The sequence below is a fragment of the Diorhabda carinulata genome, chromosome 4, assembly GCF_026250575.1.
Source record: "Diorhabda carinulata isolate Delta chromosome 4, icDioCari1.1, whole genome shotgun sequence".
Classification (NCBI taxonomy): Eukaryota; Metazoa; Arthropoda; class Insecta; order Coleoptera; family Chrysomelidae; genus Diorhabda; species Diorhabda carinulata.
Window position 1 is genome coordinate 29489456 of NC_079463.1, and position 20195 is coordinate 29509650.

Sequence of the window (20195 nt, forward strand, 5' to 3'; positions counted from 1 at the left end):
GTGGACCTGATAATGGAAGAGCACCGAAATTTGGCTAAATTCCACAAATCATATCAAAAAAGCTGAAAGCCAATGTAAGCATTTTCTAGTTTCAAATAGACTTGTAACTGATTTGAACGACAGTGATTCTGAGGAGGATGAATATGAATCTAGTGATTTAGAATAATTGAATTATAAATAATGACCACAGGGGAAAAACGCAAGTTTTCAAGAAATATATAATGTTTTGTATCTAAATTATAGCAACAAAAACAAGAAAAAAGAAAAAATGTTCCTAACAATTTTTTCTGTCAAAGATTTTTGAGCTATAAGAGTAACATTCGTTAAAAAGTGCTAAGTAATGTTTACTCCATTTCCTTAGTTTTAAATAAACAAATAAACAATAAACAAATTCATATTTGTACTTAATTTTACTGGAATTATCTTCACTTGTTATAATAATTCCAACCCTGTAAAGATGTTTTACAAAATGAGAATGTCTGTGACGACATTTTTGCTCTTTGATAACCGGCGTTATAACTGCAATAAAAAGTTATAAGTTTGTCATAAATTTCATAGATTTGAGCTAAAATCTATCGATGATCAAGATTTCATTGTCAATAACATCTAATGATATGACGATAATCAACAAAGCCAAAGAAACAAATCATACAGCAGAGCTGGCATAACGGCTGAAACGGTATTCTCTAGGTTTTTATTTTTCTGCAAAAAATTCCTACAAGAGTTGCTTCATGTTTGCTCGTTTGTAAGTCCAGTAACTAAGGCTGATTCGCTTGTCAGTATACCATTAACTGCCTTACTTAAACTGACGCGAAATTTGATTGATCATTAGCCTTATAACCGGACGCCATCTCCAAGCTGGCATAACAAGTAATACTTTTTGACTATATATCTTTATTGATTAATTGGTAAGGTACCTGAAAATCATTCTTAACCCATGCAATATTTCGGAAAAAGAATAAAAAAATATCAATGTTTTGTTATAAATTTTATATTTATTTGAAATAATAACTATTATAATTCTATATCGACATTAATTGGGGTAAAATTCACCTTCAACCCTTGTTTAGATTCTAAAAAAGTGGTTTTGGGATTGAGCTTCACTGGATATGGAGGCGATTCATTGCAGCTTTCCAATTTGTATTTCAAAAGAGTTTTAACTACAACTAATTTTGTTGATAATATAGCGAATCGTTCTCCTGAAAAAAAAGAAACCAAGTAAAGTCACTTGTATAATTTCCATAATGGAAAACAAATATTAAGAAACATTCGTTCTGAAATAAGATCCAAATAAATAAAAATTTAAAATAGACCATCATCAACTTCAAAAGATTTTATTTGTAAATAAGTTTGTTGTAGCTGAACTGTTTGTATCAACAAAGTTCTTTTTACATACAATTTTATAAATAGTGAACGTTCAATTTTCCGTGATTGTTTAGTAGTTTTACCAGTAGTATTTAAAATAGTATTTTTCAAATAATGATAAACTATGTGGATTGAAGTCCTAACTGCCGCTTTTCATATATTCTATCATAGCTTGGAGTTGTTTTTTTTTATAATTTTTGAAAGCTAGATTAAATCGACGTTTCGGCTTTTCTTTAAGTCTGTATCGAAATATGTTAATATTTAGTATACCTCTATATCATTTGTCATAAGCTACATCCAATTCTAAATGATGTGAATAAGACAGGGATGTCAATTTCAATTATAGCTCGAAATAAGAAACTTCAAACTATGTTTATTTCAAGAAATCTCTTGGAGAAACTCCCCATTCAGAATCGGTGGAAATAAAATGAAAATACTTTACCAAGACAAATTCGTTGTCCGGCACCAAAGGGCATATAAGTCAGACCTTCATCATTTAAATTGGCGTGCGGGCTATTAGCGAAACGTTCCGGATCGAATTTATATGGATCTGGATAATATTTTTCATCCCATGATAATCCAAATAATGGAATGTAAATTACAGTGCCTTTTTCAATAACGAAATTAGTCCCTTCGATCTTATAATCTTCGATTGCTTTTCTGTCAAGAAATGGTACAATGGGATATCTTCTTAAAGTTTCTAAAAAAAATGTTATCATGGAATTCATTATCAATAAATGTTTCTAGTTAGTTAGTTTTCACCAAATAAATGTAGTTCGAAACAAGGGAAATTAGATATAGAGAAGAATTATGTCAATTGCCGAGAAAAATATTGCAGCGATTGCTGATGGAATAAAGGAAGGGGTTAATAGTAACAAAAGTTTTCTTTTTCGGAAACTGAAGACTTCAGTCTCCAAAGAAGATAAATTGGTTGGAAAGAGATGTTAAAAGAATTGATGAACGCAAAATGAGAAATAGGTACGAAAGTCTATGCCAAAAGACGAAGTATATAAAATTTGGTATGAAGATAGAAGAGCCGTAATGATGACGATGGAAATAGAATTTAAAAAAGACACTAACTGCAAAAAATATACTTCGTGCAAATACAAAAATATTTAGAACGAAATAAATAACAATAAAAACAAAACTTGAAATGAAAAGACAATTATGACTTATGCAACTGGAATAATGAGTATGATTAAGAACAAAAATTATACATATTATTATGGGAATTAAAAAAACGAATGGCGTATACAGAAAAAAAAAACAATTAATGAAATAGAAGGGCTGGAAGGGTTCAAGGTGGTAAGATAATGAAAAACAGGAGTAAAATGACTGGGATGTATATGGGTAGTTAAATGGGAAACAGGAATAAGAAAGAGTTGAAAGAGAGGAAGAAGAAGATCGATGGTTGAATAATGTACATATGGATTTCTAAGTTTTCAAGTTATCTCTACATAACTCATTTTTTAAATCAAGCTCCTCACAATTTATCAATTGAAAACATATACAATACTATCCACTCCTTAGACCTTTCTAAATTTGATTCTGTAGTCGATTCAATTATCTTTTAGCTTTCCAAACACATTTTTAAAAATAGATTTCCGCTCTCTTTCTCATAGTTTCAGGCTTTCTATACATGATTGTTATATTAGAAGGTTGTAGGCCACGATAAATCAAAAAACGTGTAATTCTAGTCGATAAACAAACACGTCCCGTCAGAAACGAGGTACTAAAATATATCATCCGTTTAAGTAAAGTCAATGTACTTAATATTCTGTATAAATATCTTATTATGTATCATGAACGAGGAGGGACAGTTGTATCGTTGTCAAGCATACGTACTACGCTCACCAACAAGTTGTCGGAGGTCACTATCGATATTTTAAATACTGTTTGTTGTATATTAAATATTTAGGCTGAAAATATACCAGTGAGGTTGAGGATATGGTTTTATCAAGATTCCACTAATTGGAGGCCCCTAACATTCAATCAATACATGAAGACCCTGCCATAACACATATGGATCACACCATGTACAATAACTCATCTTCGAACACTCAAATCAATTCAATTCCTTTCTCTCCTCTTTATAATCAGATTGCAAGAAAAAATAAGGGAGAATGAATATAAAAACAAATTATTCTTTGTTTCCAAAAAAATCAACTCCTAAATTGCCACTTCTATAGTTCTAGTTACTAATGATGATCAAAAGCATGAAAATATATTTCAACTTCCTCTTTTTGGTGTCAAAAGTCTCTATTTAAAAAAAAGCGACTTACCTAAATAGCACATATCCAAGTATTTCATCTCTTGAATAGCTTGCCAAGTAATTTTTCCTTCGTGTTTTTTTATAACTTCAATGATTTCTTCGCGTAGTTTGTCTTGTATATTTTGATTAAAAGCTAGTTCGAGCATCATCCAAGACATACCTGTGCTAGTGGTTTCAATTCCTGCTACCATGAACTGTACGCCACTCGCAAAATGACCTATTTTGCCTACATAAACTCTCTAATTAGACTCTAAATATTCGTGATACTAACGTGAAGTTACTCAGAATAATTATTCCAAGAAACTTTGTAATATTAGGAGAAATGGAATTAGGTGTTTATAAATTTTTAATTGTCACGACTTCTCGTTCATAAACGGTTGTTTAGTTGAAATTGGGTAGGCAAAAATGGTTTTCTCCATTATTAGAACGTGTACTGTTCCTTATCTGATGGCTTTATGTAGAGTGAGTAATTTAACTAGTCCGCACGGAAACAGAACCGTCCAATATAAGATGTTATTTGAGAAATAAATTTAATAGATTTGAATCTGGTGATCTTGGAGGCTGCGTCTCTATTTCCAATGCATTCAAAAACTAACTAAATAAAAGGTGATGATGAAATGGAGTACCATTCTATAGGAAATAAGACATGAATACATTATGTTTCTTGAAATAGCGTACAAGCTTTGGGACAAATTTTTGCAGTTTTTTGGCTGGGTAATTTTTCTTGACATTTGTTGCCAAGTTATTGGGAAAGTATTAACAAAAAATTCCCTATTATATCATAATTATTAACCCTTCAGTACTAAAGCGCAATAAGTCCATCATCCAATACTAAAAAATGATATTTTTTTTATCCATCTTTCTGAATCGACCTGGAAGAACTTGAGTTGATATGATCAGAAACTGTGTTCCTTGGGCATTAGAAAAAATGCTTATAGTGATCTACTATGATACAAAGAAGATAAAACTATGAGGTCTTCAGATTTTATCACCAAACAGAGCTACAGAATAAACCCATTGAATCAAATCGTATTGGTTCATACTAAAAAAGCGAATTCGGCTGTTTTTTGGTATGATCTCAATGAAGACCACAGTAATGATTTGGCAGATAGATCCATCTCCTCTACTGGAAGGATCAAGATAGCCTTCCACGAATAAAAGAATAGTAAGTGTGTATAGAGACTCTACGCTGAATCCAAATGTGGCCAGAATTGAGGACGAGCATTTGAAACGACCAAAAACTGTGTCAATCAGCGTTATCATAGAAAAAGTTCACCAAATGGTACTGGACAATGACTTGATTAAAGTCATAGATTAAACATAGAAGAGGCTATTGGCGTCTCAAAAGAAAGTATTTTGAGTAATCTCATTATTTCACACTTTATATTGTGTTAGTGTGATTAGCATGAAATGATTCCAAAACTATATTTAGTACTTTGGAGTTGTTTTTTCAGTTTCGTTTAATATTGTTGCCGATAAAGAAATGTAACGACGTCTTCCAGAAAAACTCATTAAAAATCCAGGAAGTTTTTCAATATTTTCAAAAGATTTTTTATGTTTTTAGTAGAAATGAGCAAATGATATACTTTTCCATGCCTTTTTTCTTCACAAAACTCCTATCTCAATATCAAAGCCTTCATTTATTTCTAATAAACGGATTATGGAGTGAGTTGTTGTGGATATATCCTAAGTAAATGGAGATGCTATAATTTTTGGATGAATTTGATGTTCGTTTCATTGTGATGCTCGAAGTAAGCAAAATTTTCATTTCAAGAGAGCCAAATTCAGTCCCACTGTCGAAATGATGGAAGTTTGACCTAATCACACACCATTCTAAGTGAGTGAGAAATAATTATAATGAAGATTAGATTACGCCTTTGTTTGATGTACTTTTTTCCACCCAATTGGCTCAAACAGTACATTTCTACTATACTGAAAGTCATAAAAAGCAATACGATGATCGACCCACAAAAATTCCAGCTCTTCTGAAAAGAAGCAGCAAAGAAGGCTATTGAGAAATATCCATGGTACCAACATCATACACCGTACCATTCATAGTGTATAAAATTCTGTTACATGGTGCCGAAATTGTGGAAATAGGAAAAAGGATTAGAAGAGTTACAGGATCAGAAGCTCTCGGAAAATGTTTCGTATATTTACCAACGAAGACTTCTTCGACAAACTACTAGACACTTTTATTACGAACATTAGACCCCGTGTGTGTGAGTGTGAAAGAAAATGACTTGGAAGAAAGTCCATCAGCCACAGAATTTTTCAATGATACTACTTAGGTATTAATTTTAATCTTTGATAAAATTTAGGTACTTGTAGATCTAAAGTTGATCGGTTATCTATGCTTAAAAGGTGTGTGAGGTTTAGAGGTAGGTAGGAGTTTTGTTTAACATGTAACTGCAACAAATTGTTTGTCTTATGAATATGATTGCTGCATCAGAAAAAATGTGATTGAGATCAGCACAAGAATTATCATCGCAGGTACAGACTGATGATTGTATAATACCCAGCCTGGCAAGATCGGCGGAATATCTCATGACCAGTCTTCATTCTAAGTATACTTGCAGAGTAAAATTTCTAAGTTGTGTATTTGAAAATATAATTCGGGTTTGAGGGTAAAGTAGGATGAATTTCAAGATAGATCTTATTTGAGGATCGGGAACCAGTAGCATCTCTTCCTGAATATACGTTACAAAAAACTGAATTTAGTACTGAATCTTTTCCTAATCGATCACAATGTATTCCAACATGTTCTTAACCCAAATTAATGTCATAATCAAATTTAATTATATAGTTTTGGTGTCATATAAAATAGGAGATGAGTTTGTTTTATGGCATACAGTGCTGATCTAGAGTCAAATAACATCACACCTCCATCTTTTTTATTTGATTTCAACCAGAAAAGACCCTGTAAGATAGCATACAGCTCCGCAGTATATATGCTAGAAATATCTGGTAATTTGATTCGTATAAATTGCTTTGTATTCTGAATATGTACTGCACATCAAACTCCAAACTTCGTCTTAGATCCATCAGTATTTATCATGGTCTTGTCAGCAAACTCTGCTAGTATGGATTTTAAAAGGATTGAGTTAATGCGACTAGATTCCTTATAATTAGGGATTATAACTTGTGGACTTACTACATAAATTGTTTATCGTGTCTGCCCTGAGGATTTTAAGTTTAATTAAATATTTCTGAGACAATGATTGCCGCCGTATAAACAATGGAGGTTCGTTACATTCTGCCAATAATATAATCACTGTTGTTGATTTCATTGCACCGAGTATTTCAATTCCTCTTTAGTCCTTCAATTTCCTTCCAAATTCCAATGAAAGCAGTTCAACTCGATGTATTTTTTTGCTCTGAGTTGTTGAGATCAGCCCCAGGTTGGTGTCGGTGTTTCAGCAGCTATAATAAAACGATGAGAACGCTATTCTGATGAGTAGTTTCAAGTGTTCCGTCAAATTTTGTTATGTTAAGTTTATATGCTGCAGCTCTTTTCCAATAGTTCTTCTCCGTGCTTGTACAAGCCTGCCTTATTGTCTTGTGCTTGTTGCATTATAATTTAATGCTTCTCTATTTATATTTGTTGCTATTTTCCGTAATGTATAACCTATCCATCTCCTTTTTTGCTTCTTAATCCTTCCTACTAATCTCATTTTTTCAGTTATATTCCAAAGTGTTCATTACTCACCTTTTTTGACCTTTGTCGATGAACAATCTATTATCTATTATGTTTCCAAATTTTAGCCGAATTAATTTTTAAATGAACATGCAATTGACTTACCAAAATCTTCCGCATCTTTATTCTTTATCATCACATCAATAACATCTTTGGTTTTCTCATTTGGAACTTTTCTTAGGGCTACAGCTTCTGAAAATACTTGTACAAGAAACTTTATAGCGTCGCTATCTACAAAATCCAATTTTAATATGTCCACCCATTTGCTTCTCACGAAATATATGAACTGGATAAACAAAGTTTTATGCGAAGGGTGAAATAAGCGCCTCAATATTTCCCTGAATATACTTTTTTCATCTCCCAAACATTTAGTTTCAATGTTGAAAAAACATTGTCCGATAGCTTCAGTAATGAAATTCGTATAAACTTCTTTAGTATCTAAAGGACCATCGCTCTTCGCTATTTGTTCCGTAAGTCTATCACTGACTTCGTTGATGGTATGTACCATTCCTTTCAATTTACCAGAGGTGAATAGCGGCGTCAACTGATTCCGAAGATATTTCCATCTGTTACTTTCGGACATCAGTAAAAAATTTCTGAATATATCGCTGTGTCGAGCAGGAGCGATACTCCTGTTTCTGAAATTGTTAAAATCTTTGATCAGTATTTGTTTAATGATCTTGGGTGATCGTATCATTAGAACCGGTTGATCCATGAAAAAGAAACCAACATATGGCTCATCGATTTCATTGTAAATCTGTACAATCACTTCTCCTACATGTTTGATGAATAGAGCTAGATCGTACATATTTCCAAATATCGGTATAGGTTTCACGTAGGGTACTCCTCTATCTTTCCAATAAGTATATACTTGTAAATGCTTATGTATCAAGATGCTCAGAGCTGCTATTACGATTGCCGACAACAATATTGTGATCATCTGTAAAAAATGATAAAAATCAATTCAACAGCAGTTTAAGATTTGTATTTATGCAAATACGAGATTCATTAAAGCGAATCTTCTCGGTCTTTGATGGATCCGAGACGTACAATTTTTCTTTTTCCCACTTCTTTAATTTCATTTTTAGAAATTAGTATTTAAAATTGATAATCATGGAATAAAATTTGCTTCCGTCAAATCTAGCGTAAGAACGTAATTTTATAATCTTTTGCTTTTGCTGTAGAAATTACTAAAAATGATGGATTCTCAGTTGTGCTTCTCTTGAAATTAGAGCATAGGTCAAAGAAATGGTATCATTGCCAAAAAAGTATGGAATTATATGTGCAGAATAAAGTTTTAATTGAATAATTGACAAGCAAAGAAGACAACAACTCTTGTTTGGATAAAAATAAATATGTGTTTTAGAGGAAATTGAAATTGCGAGAACCAAGTGGAAATAAACATAGTTTTAAAGAACTGAAAACACTTTACACCTTGCACATCATACTAAAAGTTGAAAATAATTTTTAAAATAAGCTTAAAACAATAATGAATGAAAAATAGTATCATTGTGAAAAAAGCGTTTGGCGCTCGATGGAACAAAGAGCCCTATTTCTATAAAAACGTGTTTTTTTTTTTATTTTTTTGGACTATATTTTTTTATATTATACGACCCTCCTATAATGGATTCGCCCCTTATATACCTACATCTCCTCTATACTTATCAAGCCAAGTACCAGAGCGAAAGAGTGGGACAAAATGCAAAGTTCTAGAGAACTGATTTTTTCCGAATATTTTCAGGGGTATCTCCTAATTGTAAATCTAACTGAGCATCATGGAGGGGACACCCACGTTAGCCGCCATATTGAAAAACACGTTTTATCAAATATATCGCGAACCTCGCATCGTACGACAAAAATATTTGGGATCATTTTTATAGATGATAACTTTTTCCATCTTTTTTATTTGAAATCTTTTTCTGTATAATCCATAAGTTTTTAATTATAGCGCTATAAACTTTTCACAATATGGTTTTGGATAAATACATAGTTGACGGTTTATGATAAATTAAATATTGTAAGAAGTTTGTAGCGCTATAATTGAACACCTATGCGTTATACGAAAAAAATTTTCAATTAAAAAAAATGTCAAAAATTATTATCCTTAAGAATGTTTTCCATTATTCTTGTCGTATGATGCGTGGTTGATGGGATATTCGATAAAACGTATTTTTAATATGGTGGCTGACACGGGCGTCCCCCCAAGACACCCACTTGGATTTATATTCTCTAGGGAGAATCTTCTGGTCTTCACCCACGGTAAAATCAATTTTCTATGTTTTTCGTGAGTTAATATTGGTTCCAGAATTCTCAAAGCTGCGCTGCAATACAAAAATTCCGTATTCATTGAATCTCGACCGACTTTTGGGAGGTGATTCTTTTTCAACGAGCTGTTGGTTCTTTCTGTGGTTGTTCTTCTACTTCTGCAGCCTCTTCTTCTGCCATGCTAGTTGATTATTGTACCTAATATTCTTAATATTTAGACAACACCCGCATCTCTAAAAATTTACATTTTTAGAGATGCCATTTAATATCTGGATAACGGTAAGGTTTGGATATAGGAAAGTATACTTGAATTTGCCTTATTTTTAATTCCTGGATGCATTAAAATAGAAAAATCCGGGTGGTTCTATTTGAATGAATGAATGGAGGAATTTGATATTTATGAAGTTAAACTTTGAACACTTTTTATACACACCCTGTATAAAATGAAAAATTTTTCAACATAGATTCAAATACGTCTGACCTTGCTAAAAGCAACCGAACAGAAATCACTTTCATATCTTTGGGGGTATCCCCGTAAAAAATTAATTTATAAGGGTAAGAAACGATCAAATCGAAAAAAATGTGCATTTTTCGAAAATAGTACTTAAACAAAAGTATAATAAAATTTTACATAATTTTCAAAAATGTATTAATATACAGGGTGTTCTACTTAAAATAACAAAGTTACAGTCGCTTTCCGGTTCTACCGGGCTAGGAGGAAAGATAGGAAGAGCTCAAAGAATATAATCCCAACTAATTTATGCATTGCATAAAAAATAATGCGTTGAAAATAGTATATTGAAATACAAGTAACAGAAGGCTTCTCGTTGCAGCAAGATTTCCAAATTTGAACACGAGTGCGTAGCGTCTGTTGCTGAAGAAACGCTGGAATTGCCTTACGAGTGCCTTATATTATTTATAGAAAAATGGTTAAGAATATAAATCAAGGAAATCACATCGTAACGTAGGTGGTTGGTTGGTAGCACTGAATCATGTTTGACAGTTCACTTTGGAAATATTATTTGGATTTAAAAGTTTGCTTGCATCAAAAAAAGCTCATCCTGTAAGCAAGTGAAGAACTTACAATTTACACCACCAGAATTGCGGGACGTGGTCTCTACCACCATAAATAATTTACCTCTTTAGATAGTGACACATAATAATTCCAATATATTGAACCATCCATTCATAATATTTCCAAGAAATATCTTATCTGTACATTTGTATATTTCGTCCATATATCATAACTACATTCACTTTGTCGATAAACTCATTATTTTATTGTAAATAATATCTTAAAATTGAAATAACCTCAAACAACCCTCACGCATGACCGAATAATACGTCCGGTCAGCTGTCAATATGAAACTTGGTCAGTAATTGCAAGTCTACAACGTAAATATAACCAAACATGAACCATAGGTAAATAGGAAGCTGGATAATCACAAAAAAACAGTCTGAATAACCCTGGCAGTTGAGGCTCTTCCAACCTCTAGAAGAGGTTATTCAGGGGTACCAACCTCCTATAGAAAATTACCAGAAATCGTCTTTTATTACACGAAAATGTGTGCGTGTTCTAATACCGGCTATTCTAGCATGTATCTTCACTCTAGGATCTCATTTAGGACTTATTACAGTTATTACAGGTTTCTACTTGGTCTAATTGTACATTATCAACAGTCATTTCTTCTTCTTCTGGTACATTATCATGTCTCACTCTACTGAACGCACAAATATAAACATCGTCTTTTATATCTCTACATCGCTGAACCAGCACTTGAGTTATAATATCAAATTTTTTTCGGAAATCAAAATGTTTTTAATTTTTTTTTTCAAATTTCTTAAGCACTCTGCTGTAGATTATTTTTAGAAATGTTTTCGCTTTTTCGAAATGACGACAAAAGTGGACTTTAAACTATCTGGTGGAATAATCCCAGTTTTATAAATATCTTTGAATAAACTTCAATGTTGATTATTTTTACTAAAAACTCACCATATATGTTTTCTATTGGTAGTAATAAACACTCAATTGATGGTATTACCGATCTACGCTAAACAGAAAACTAAAATAACCTTCATGGAAAATAATATCACTTAAATTATATATTCGAATATAATTAATACGTGTTCTATCAAACAAATTTTAGTTCGGTCTTATCGTGTTCAATGAGTATTTTGTTGGCTGCGAAAATATTTAGAAAATGAAATTTTCTTCACATTAAAAATATTTAATTCAATTTGATCAAAAATTATTGGGAATTTTTCTTATTGACTGACTAGTACAAAATGCAAAAAAGTTCCATAATGGTTATAAGCTATATTTCCAGACCAAATATAGATTTCAATAAATAAAGTTCCAATTGATACCATGTGTGATGAAAAAATTATTCACAGTCAAAATCAAAATATTCTAATTTGAATTTCATTCAAAAATTGTAAGATTTATCGGAAATCACAATTCTAGCAATAGAATGAATCTCATTCTACAAGACAAGCACACATTTCCACGCCAACCATGATGTAGTGTACTTGATTTTTTAATGCATAACATTCACTTTTTTATTTATTTCATGGAAGACATTTCACGGAAAAATGGATTTTTAGGAAAATTCATGATTTCCTAACTCAAATTATGTTAGACAGTATAAATTTAAGTTTTTCCAACTGATTCATGAGCGTTTTCTTAGTGGGAATGTGGCAAAATTAAACACCAAATGTACTATATCTAATAATTTAAGAATTTCGTACTTTCCCTTGTCTCTAACACAGGTAAGAATGATGTTCACTTATGAAACATGGATCGTTGTTCGTTTGGTAGGTATGCTCATTGCCAGACAAATAGTATGGCAACAACCCTCTGCCGAACACCCCTAAACTATAATGTTTTGTAATTATACTGACCTTATATTAAGAAAGATTAATCTCATATATATTATTCATAAAATTATTGAACAACGTTTCCTCAGTAGCCAGACAGTTTTGTGGGTTCTACCATCCCTGCAAGGCGCATTGAAAGTTTCTAATAGTGGCGAGAGTGTGGATCATAAGCAGCTAGTGACACAGAGCGTTCTATCCATCGCGATCTTTCACTAATCATAATCTATCACTTATACCGAATCGTTTAGTGATTTTTTTCATAACTTATCGGAAAATTTAATTAAATAAAATTATTACTGCCCGAATAATAAATTTTCCAATCTATAATCAGTAAAAATTTTATAAGCAAATATCAATCATATCAAAATCTAATCACTTACATAGTTCATATTATTTCTTATTTTTATTAAGTTTATTATAATTAATTCAATTGAAATTCTAAAGTTTATTATACGAAAGTGGAATTTTTTTAAACAAAAACACATAAAAATAATAACTTTTTTGAACTAAGTATTCAATAATTCTCATCATTCTCATAAATATCTCCATATTCCGAGGATTGATCGTCATCAATGTCGTCTTCTCTATCTGTTTCGACAATAGTAATATAAAACCTAGTGAATTCAATTTCAAACAGTCACAAATCTATATAAAATAATAGAAAATGATTATTACATACCTGATAACGGTTGTAGAGACATCATTCGGTAGTTGATCGTCTCCAAACCATTTAAAATAGAATTGGTCATTGTCCAGAATCTAGCCTTTATTTACTGGTTCATATGTTGTAGGGTTTTTCACGTGGGCATTGTTCTATATACTACATATGTAATTTGCTCGCAAAATGTTTTGAAGTAGCTCACTTTTGCAAGGTAATAGCTACTAGCATTGCAATTTCGCAATTTTTTTAATAAAAACTTGATTTGCATCTATATAAATCAATAAACCTTTGCATCCTAGCAGCATCAACATCAATTTAATTGCCAATATTGTATAAATAGCACATAAAATTGAAAACACGATTTTCTTTTCGCGATCTTCGATAATTTTGCATCCATCAAATTTGATGAAAGCTTCCTGGAATTGTTTATGTAACTTTAATTTTCTGTTCCTGAAGATGCAGGATTTTAATCACATCCTGTGATTACATGTAGTCCAGGTAAACTTATACAAACATATTCTCCTAATTTTGCGTGTATGTGTGTATGTTTGTCAAGTCCACAAACCTCAAAATATTTCCAGTCTCTGTCAGTATCCATACGTGTCATTCATCATTTAGACGGTGCATTTGACCCAGTTTAGTATCAGCTTCTTCATGTTCCGGACAAGACAATTCCTCAACGATACTTGACATAGCTTTTTTGGCCTCATTAATAATAAAGGAATGGCACTTTCTGAAATTAATATGTATAGTTTTGTTGCCTATATATGGCACCATTTCATCAGTAGCCCAATGTGAAATGAAAAAATCAACTCAATTCTTTGGAGCAATCACTTGCTCAGGTCCAGTTATAGTGTATTCCAATTCTGCAGATTCTAACAGTTGAGAATGTTAATAATCTTCTAACGATGATGTAAAATACCGATCAAAGACAACATCAATTCTTAACGCTTTCAATTGAGTTACCATTTGCAGTATTTTTTTAGAAATGCCTCCAAATTTTTTGGGAATATTTTTCATTGTGTGTAACTAGAAAAAACCGTCAGTAATCAAAATATTTTTACTTCCTGAAGTTTTCCACTATCTTTAGAATAATTATTAATAGCAGTTTTGTTAATGACTTTTCCAAATCGTCCTATATCAGATTGACATTCAGAAATAAATGTTTTCCGGAAGCTATCCCCATTAGCTTCTACATTTAACAAAAAGTCTTCTACTGGTGGTGATGCGGACTTCCCTGATGAAATATTTATCAATTGGTCTTTGGGCAGTTCTAAGCTAAATGGGTTCATGAACTGAATAAACGTAGTAACAAATTTTTACAGTTGTTCATTGTTTTACCAGCTGAAAGATCTTGATGACTTTGGTGTCTTAATTCAAGATAAACCTGACTAATTATTGCAGATCTCACGTAATTGTTTCGAGTCCACCGTCGTCTTGCCGAAATTGACTTCTTTTAATTCCAAAGCAACTCTTCCTGTCTCCCGTCTTAATGCTATTATGAATATATGATATCTTTCAGTTTCGGATTATTTCTCTTCTCAACACATATTTAAATTACGATAACACTAATTAAATGGTATTATTATCATTGAAAACAATATTTTTCTCAATTACATGTTATTTATAATTGTTGAATGAAATAATTCCAATCAAAACACACTCAGAATTATTGTTGAAGGAATCAATCACCTATCTAAATCGCGCATTCTATGTAAAGATTTTCAGTTTGCTTCGTTTTGTCTTCGTATTCAAAACAAAATCAAAATCACTTTAAAAAAGGGATCTTAGTAAAATTAATCCTAAACAAATGATGCATATTGAGTCTCAAAAGATGATGGTTCAACATCGAGCCCTGATATGTATTTTTGCATTTTTTGCATCAAATATTAATTTTGGAATAAATTCCGGGATATCTTGTTATTTATCAAGAGCCGCTTGACATGATACAAAAAAACGTGCAGTGAAATGCAATAATTGATATTTCTTGATCAAAAGCATGCGCAACTAAAGTCCAGCTAACTATTTTGCACATGCAACATAGATTCGGTGCTATTTTTATTGCGTGCTAGTTGTAATTCTATGGAGAAATGGATTTCTTAATAAACTTATGGTTTATTTTCCTCGGGAGTTTCCCAAGCGTTTGTTCATCCATTGTCAACTAATTTTGTTATGTTTTCTCGTCTAATCCTATAGCTAAGCTCATGTTTTCCCTTGTTCTAGCCAGGGTCTGGATCACCATCGCCTGGGTGCTCTTTTATGTCTATCAGTAAGGTAGCAACCCGATAGAATAATTATGGCCAGTGATGTACTGAACACTTTTTTATTGTTTATTTTACCTAGCTGTGTTGTTTTCATTCCCAAGCCTCCTACAAAACATCAAATAGAATGTGAGGTTAGGAAATGTTTACTTTACCGATGGAATTTTCATTTCTGGCAACCTTGATACAATGGAAAGAAAGACAATAGCAAGACAACGTGCAAGAAATTGCCTAGATGAATATTACACATCGCTTTATATTATGCAAGTCTCTTTCCATTGCATTATGGATGTCACTAACAAAAATTCACTTAGTAAATTAAACAAATTCCTTACCTCAATCTTTGTTCAATCTAAGTACGTAACGAAGTGAAAAAGTGGTCAGTGAATCGCTGTCAATAATTATACTTGCTCTTGTAGTTTTACCGCAAATCAAGATACACAATTTCTTACCCTTAAAACCCACCTTCTTTCCCTTCTCGACCTCTATTTTCATTTTATTCTCCCCTTTTTCCAATGGATTTCATTTTTCTATCATTTTTAAAGGCTTCTACCCAGGTTTATTGAGATAAATTCATTCTACATTGAAATGCCAATCAGCTTCTTATTATCTAACAATGATCTAAGAGAAACCTCAGTAAACATGTTTGTAGTTGGAATGGGCAGCTGGCCGAATTCTCGCATTCATTATGTCAGTCATGCAAACTTTTATTTTGAATATATTTTCCTAAGAAAGATACCAAACCATCTACCAAGATAACTTATTTAAGAAATCAGGTACTCGATAATAATCTCATCATTTTGCAATTGTTACTCAATTTATTGGCGTTCATTTTCGTCATTGACACAAAAAACTATGAGATTCTTTCCCGATAGTTTTGCAAATTGAACAATTAAAAAAACAACTCAATATATTTTAAAGTCTATTACCAGTATGATATTGAAATTTAACAATAGATATAATTTTTTTAAAAGTAATGCAGCAATCTAATTTACCAGAATATAGTCTTTATTGGCGTTTTTCTCTTTTTGTGGTAATTTCCAATTACAAAAATTTGGAATGTGCATAGATAGAAATATATTGGTACTATTTGAACAAATAATATTATCTTCTAGAAGCTACAGCGTTGTTTAATGGATTCAAGTCCATGTTTGAAAATAAAATTGTATTATCACCATCACAATACTGAAGAAGAACGAACAATGATTCGATGCAGAATATACCCATATTGACATTCCTGCTATAAATATCTCGTACAAATTGCTACCAAATTTTTTTGAACAGATCCATGAAACTATCGTAAATCATAAAGGTGATAGCGACGTCAAGACATACTTTACCTAATCTTGGTACTGTGCCTTTGTAGAATGCTTTAGGACTTTCATTTTTCAAAATTTGAACAGCACAATCCAATGTATTTTTGTATCGGCTAGCTTCCAAGCCTTGCATGCGAGTTTTAACGACGTCGACTGGATTATTAACATATACTGAACAAGCTCCTGCAAAAGCACCAAACAGACCTACCAACAACTTTGGAATTTTTTTATCAGGATCTCCTCCTCTATAAGAATCTTTCAATGTTTCCATTACAAAAAATCTTGTTGCTTGATTGGTACCTTGTTTAATAATGGTTGCTGTAACTCCTTTATATAATCCACCGAAACCTTCATCTCTAACAATTACCCCTAGTCCTTGAAATAATCCTTTGTATTTAGGTGTCTCGGAACGTTGATCGTTTATGAATTTAACTTTGACTGTTTCCATTGGGGTAACGGCGAAAATTGCTTCACATACTCCAGCACCTAATCCGCACAATAACCTTCCAGATGGTGATAGAGTCCCATCTTCTTTCTGCATGTAACTTTTGAATGTTTCGAATCCTCCAAATCTCACAGCGACTTTAGGCACGGATCCGTATATTAATATGCTAAGACCTCTGTACAAACCGAAAATTCCGTTTTTTTTTACGGTTTTTTTAACGCAATCGATTATACCGTCGTATTTTTTTCTATCACCTTTTTCATCTAATTGTAACTGTGTCTTCACGTACTCTGTTGGATACGTTATGCATATTTCCATACCTCCTGTTATTCCACCAGCTACGATTCCTTTTAGTCCAACATTTCCAGATCCAGTGGATGCTGCTACTCCATTATTTTTCAGCCACGGTCTTACGAAAGGGTCTTTGAATAGTTTGGTTTTATCCATATTCATCAAGAATAACAAAAAAATATTATTTTCTGATTGATTGAATAATTTAGAGAAATGCGGAGTATATTGAGGTTATCTTGACATCTATGTCAGTTTCACCAAAGCACAGATTGTCCGTGGAATAGCTGGAGCAAATAAATTTGAAATGACAGATCACTCTCTTATGTCATACTCCACCAAAGTTAATTATGTATCTAATGTACTGATTAAATAATTATACTTTTATCGTGAAACAGTCTGACAAGTCGTAAATTGCTGAGGATATAGATACAGAACAGAAGTTCTAATAATAGTAGTATTTGGACTTCGAATCTAGAAGACCAGGAAAAAGCAAACGATGCAAAGCTAAATACTTTGCTGTCGTTAGAAGACAACCTTCACATAACTTAAACCGAAATTGTTTAAAAAAATTATCACTCAGTCGTTTGTAGTACAGTTTTCGCAATAAGAAAAACTGCATCCAAACAAAGTTCAACTTGTTATGAATTCTCAGGAAATGATATGTACAGACGCTTGAAATTTTGTGAAATGTTCATGAGTCATTGTGATGAAAGTCCAAATTTTCTTAATAGTGTAGAATATGCCACGTTTTACAGTAAATTGAGACAATTGTTGCCACTGGACTTTAGAAAATTCCCACTGGATTCAATTTTAAGTGGAGATCATCAGAGGAAGATTCCTTGGTTTTTATTTATTTCGAGGGAAATTAAGCGCTCAGCGATAATTGAAACATTTTCGTTTGACAGTGTTTTCGGACTCAATTAAATGATTTCCGAATTCAAATAATAGGGAAAACTTGGATCCAAGTGTTAGGTTTGAATAATATGGGCACTACAACGTGATGGTCTGTTCGTAAGTTTATGGATAACCAGTTAAAAGGAAGGTCACCTCCCTTGATTATCAAAAACTCTGTAAATCAGGCCTATCATCAACCGAGCCTATGCCAGAGAGTGAACGGGACACCTGTAAGAAATAGATTTTTGTCTAATAGACTGTTTAGTGCATGTGAGGAACACTTTGCTTACTATTAGGAAGAAACCTTGATTACGTTTTAACTTTGTCATTTCATTTTTTTTTGCATATGAACATATCTAATACCTTTTAAGAACTTTGTGCATTATTTTATCATAACCTGTGTTGCATAATAATTTTTATGTTGTGCCAGCTCGTTGTGTATAATAATTATTTTTTTTTTAATTGAATCGACGTAGTAATTTTCCATTTATACTTATGACATCACCTTGACGTTATTATTTTTCACGTTGTTATTGATGGTAGATAAGTATCAATGTTTAATGCGTCTAGCAAAAAATCCAAAATTAGAAATTTATCATGATAAAATAACCGACGAAACTTCTAAAGAAGCTGGAAGAGCAGCACATAACCTGCTAGCAAAAAAATCCAGAGACTTATATAATGAAGAATATGACAAATTTTTGGAAGTGATGTAAAGATATCGTAGAAAATATCAATGTAAATTAACAATTCAATTACAAAGATGACGAAGTTGACATAAATATAATCTTGTATAAACAGTCTTGAAATCGATCTAAAAGCTTCAGGTATTGAAACGCATAAAGAAGTCTCCTGAGGAGGAATTACTGATAAGGAGTGGTGGGTGGATTTTCTTCATTGGTTTCAGCGGGCTCGGTTCATAATGCGCTTTTCTCAGTATAGGAAGCCACTGCTGCTTCTTCAGTATCTTTTCCCGTGATACCATCAATGAATATGAGAAACGAGCTATTTCGTGCCACCTTTTTTTCTTAACTTTCATCAGTAACTTGGCTCCCATTCACTGACACAACCTGAAGAGTTTGAGTCAAGACAGGATGAGAGCTTGTTGGTTTAAGGCTGCTTAACAAGGACCTTATCTGCTGGTAGTTGTCGGGAATGAATTATAGTCCTGACTTGAAACAATGTTTCAAAGAGGATTTTCCGGATATTCTAGTAGATGCATCAAAGACCTTTGAAGTTGAGCTTTGACGACTCAAAGGCGATTCTCAACAAGCCCATGGCTACCTTCATGAAAAGATTTGTCCTCAACTGTCATAATAAACGTAACGGGCAGATTAAAAAGGGAGATCTCTGCATTGAAGAGAAGAGGTGCTTTGAAAGTTACAATGATTTGTCACTTGCACCCTTTTAGGGATAAAACTGACGTTATAAAGGTTGCTGAGAGGGATGATATCAAGTCATTCACAAAACCAATTCTACATCCGTATAACAATCCTGTGGTGAAGCGGATGTTTGTTGATCATTATGAACGATTGGGTAATGTTGGATTAAAGACACTATGGACTCAAGTACAAGGAAATTTTTGGGTGATAATTTGCCAAGGAATGTATTTTCAGTATAATGGGGCATCCTCTTACTTTTTACTGGCACTTATACAACATCTAAATAAAGTTTATGATAACCGGTGATTTGGACGGAAATGTCCTATTTCATGGTTTTCCAGACGATTGAAGCAACTAATTCACAAAGAGAATATTAATTATCGACAACAATTATACTTTTTTGTAATGCTGCTAGAAACAATCCCCAGAGTATACGTAATACATCTAAGTCGTAAGACTGACACACAGA

General features: G+C 32.4%; 3 protein-coding genes across 6 annotated transcripts in view; 1 reads left to right on the forward strand and 2 right to left on the reverse strand.

Annotated features, from left to right (window-relative positions):
* The window catches only part of LOC130893358 (hemicentin-2-like), a 482155-nt gene that overhangs the window by 127062 nt on the left and 334898 nt on the right, over positions 1 to 20195 (forward strand). The window lies entirely within an intron of this gene.
* Positions 976 to 12764, reverse strand: LOC130893360 (cytochrome P450 6j1-like). 2 transcript variants are annotated; one of them, XM_057799394.1, is made up of 5 exons: positions 12501 to 12764; positions 7440 to 8274; positions 3648 to 3863; positions 1808 to 2065; positions 976 to 1199 (listed from the first exon to the last, which is right to left on the reverse strand). In XM_057799394.1, exons 2-5 carry the CDS (start codon positions 8272 to 8274, stop codon positions 1015 to 1017), a joined length of 1494 nt encoding a protein of 497 aa, XP_057655377.1. In that variant the 5' UTR covers positions 12501 to 12764; the 3' UTR covers positions 976 to 1014. The 2 variants fall into 2 exon arrangements, with proteins under 2 accessions (XP_057655377.1, XP_057655376.1); XM_057799393.1 differs by lacking the exon at positions 12501 to 12764 and adding an exon at positions 11593 to 11726.
* On the reverse strand, positions 16308 to 17708 carry LOC130893362 (putative tricarboxylate transport protein, mitochondrial). The gene has a single exon (XM_057799396.1). It carries the CDS (start codon positions 17610 to 17612, stop codon positions 16662 to 16664), a length of 951 nt encoding a protein of 316 aa, XP_057655379.1. The 5' UTR covers positions 17613 to 17708; the 3' UTR covers positions 16308 to 16661.

Coding starts and splice junctions, on each gene's coding strand:
- LOC130893360 (XM_057799393.1), bottom strand. Junction 2,066..3,647: donor CTTGGATATGTGCTATTTAG/GTAAGTCGCTTT, acceptor CATTTTTTTTAG/AAACTTTAAGAAGATATCCC. Junction 1,200..1,807: donor CGGACAACGAATTTGTCTTG/GTAAAGTATTTT, acceptor CTTTTTTTTCAG/GAGAACGATTCGCTATATTA.
- LOC130893362 (XM_057799396.1), bottom strand. CDS start 17,612: ATGAATATGGATAAAACCAAACTATTCAAAGACCCTTTCGTAAGACCG.